Genomic DNA, 1,600 nt, shown 5'->3' on the forward strand with positions numbered 1-1,600 from the left:
AAATATAGTTGGTCAATGGAACATTACCAAAATCCTTGTGTGCTAATCCCAACACACAGAAAGGCATACAATCATTATTATTCTACATCATCTTTGTGATATTCTTACCATGTGGTAACATTTTCATTGATTTTTAAATAGTGCAGATGTAAAGAATTGGAAAAACTAAAAAACTGAGATTTGTGTGACATATTCTGGAGAAAACAAAGAATATATAAAGAAATGCAAGAAGTCTGTTTAATGAAAACCTAATTTTACATCTGAACTGGTTTTATTAGGTTATTTATTAAATTCCTGAAAGCCTTCTTAATATCCCTGTTTCTAAATGTATAAATAAAAGGGTTACTCATAGGTGTGATTACTGTGTACATAAAAGTAAGATATTTGTCATAATGGCCTCCTTTAGGCTTGACATACACAATGGTGCCTGTTCCATAAAATAGACCGGCAATAATGAGATGAGAAGAACATGTGGAAAAAGCTTTCTGTTTTCCCTCCTTACTCTTTATCCTTGAAACTGTCATTATAATCTGGATGTAGAATCCTATGATTGTAATAAATGCAAGAATAATAATTAACATAGAAGCTATGAGTGTTGCTATATTGCTAATGAAGACATCAGAACATGCCAAGTTCTGCAGCGGAGCCACGTCACAGTAGAAGTGGTCAATCACATTAGGACCACAGTAGTCCAACTGAGCTGTTGTGATGACAGGGGCTAAAATAATACTAAATGCCATGATCCATGGTAAAACAGCCAAACTAATATAAAAAGCAGGCGTCATTATAGCTTGGTAGTGTAAAGGATTATTAATAGCCAAGTGTCTGTCAAAGGCCATTACTGCAAGAAGATAACATTCAGTTGATCCAGAGGAAATGAATATATACATTTGAGTAAAGCATTCAGTGAAAGAAATAATATTATTACCTGAAATGACATTTGCTAAAAGTTTTGGAACAATGACAGTCACAAGCATAATCTCTAAAACGGAGAATACACCAATAAAAAAATACATGACAGTATGAAGAGAAGGATCTACTCTTATAATAATAATTATAGCCATGTTCCCCAAGATACATAGGATGTAGTTCAGTAAAAAAACAAAGACAAGTAAATTCTGGATCTGTTGCAAATCAGCAAAAGCAAACAAAATAAATTCTTTAACCACAGTTTTATTTGTTTCCAACATTGTGCTAACAAAAAAATATCTGGAATAGAAAAAGGCCAGGTTCCATGATTAGAATGTCTAAATAGATGTCAAATATTGTTTGTTCCTTATATATGTAAATATACATGCAAACACAAACTACGGTGAGCCCTGTGATAATTACACCAGCACCAGCTGGCGTAATCACAGAGCTCATTGCCGATTCTGTACTTCTGCACACAGGGCCGGTGCAAGATCTCTCTGCACCCTAGTCAAACCTTCAGCCTAGTGCCCCATAACCTGCAACCCCCTCCCCCCTCACACACACACCAGCCGGTGGGGGAGATGCAGGTGGCCACGAAGTGGGTTATGGTGAATTGCATCATTATACACACACACACACACACACACACACACACACACACACACACACACACGCAGTGGTGTCGAGA

At 36.4% G+C, this 1,600-nt stretch overlaps 1 protein-coding gene across 1 annotated transcript; it reads right to left on the reverse strand.

The window, feature by feature from the left end:
• Positions 1 to 254: 254 nt before the first annotated feature.
• On the reverse strand, positions 255 to 1,190 carry LOC134980756 (olfactory receptor 11H4-like). Its single transcript, XM_063947715.1, has one exon. It carries the CDS (start codon positions 1,188 to 1,190, stop codon positions 255 to 257), a length of 936 nt encoding a protein of 311 aa, XP_063803785.1.
• Positions 1,191 to 1,600: the final 410 nt, after the last annotated feature.

This window comes from Pseudophryne corroboree, chromosome 12 (assembly GCF_028390025.1).
Source record: "Pseudophryne corroboree isolate aPseCor3 chromosome 12, aPseCor3.hap2, whole genome shotgun sequence".
NCBI classification, from domain to species: domain Eukaryota; kingdom Metazoa; phylum Chordata; class Amphibia; order Anura; family Myobatrachidae; genus Pseudophryne; species Pseudophryne corroboree.

What these genes read in the sequence shown, in the direction of transcription:
- LOC134980756 (XM_063947715.1), bottom strand. Translation starts at nt 1,190, where the DNA reads ATGTTGGAAACAAATAAAACTGTGGTTAAAGAATTTATTTTGTTTGCT.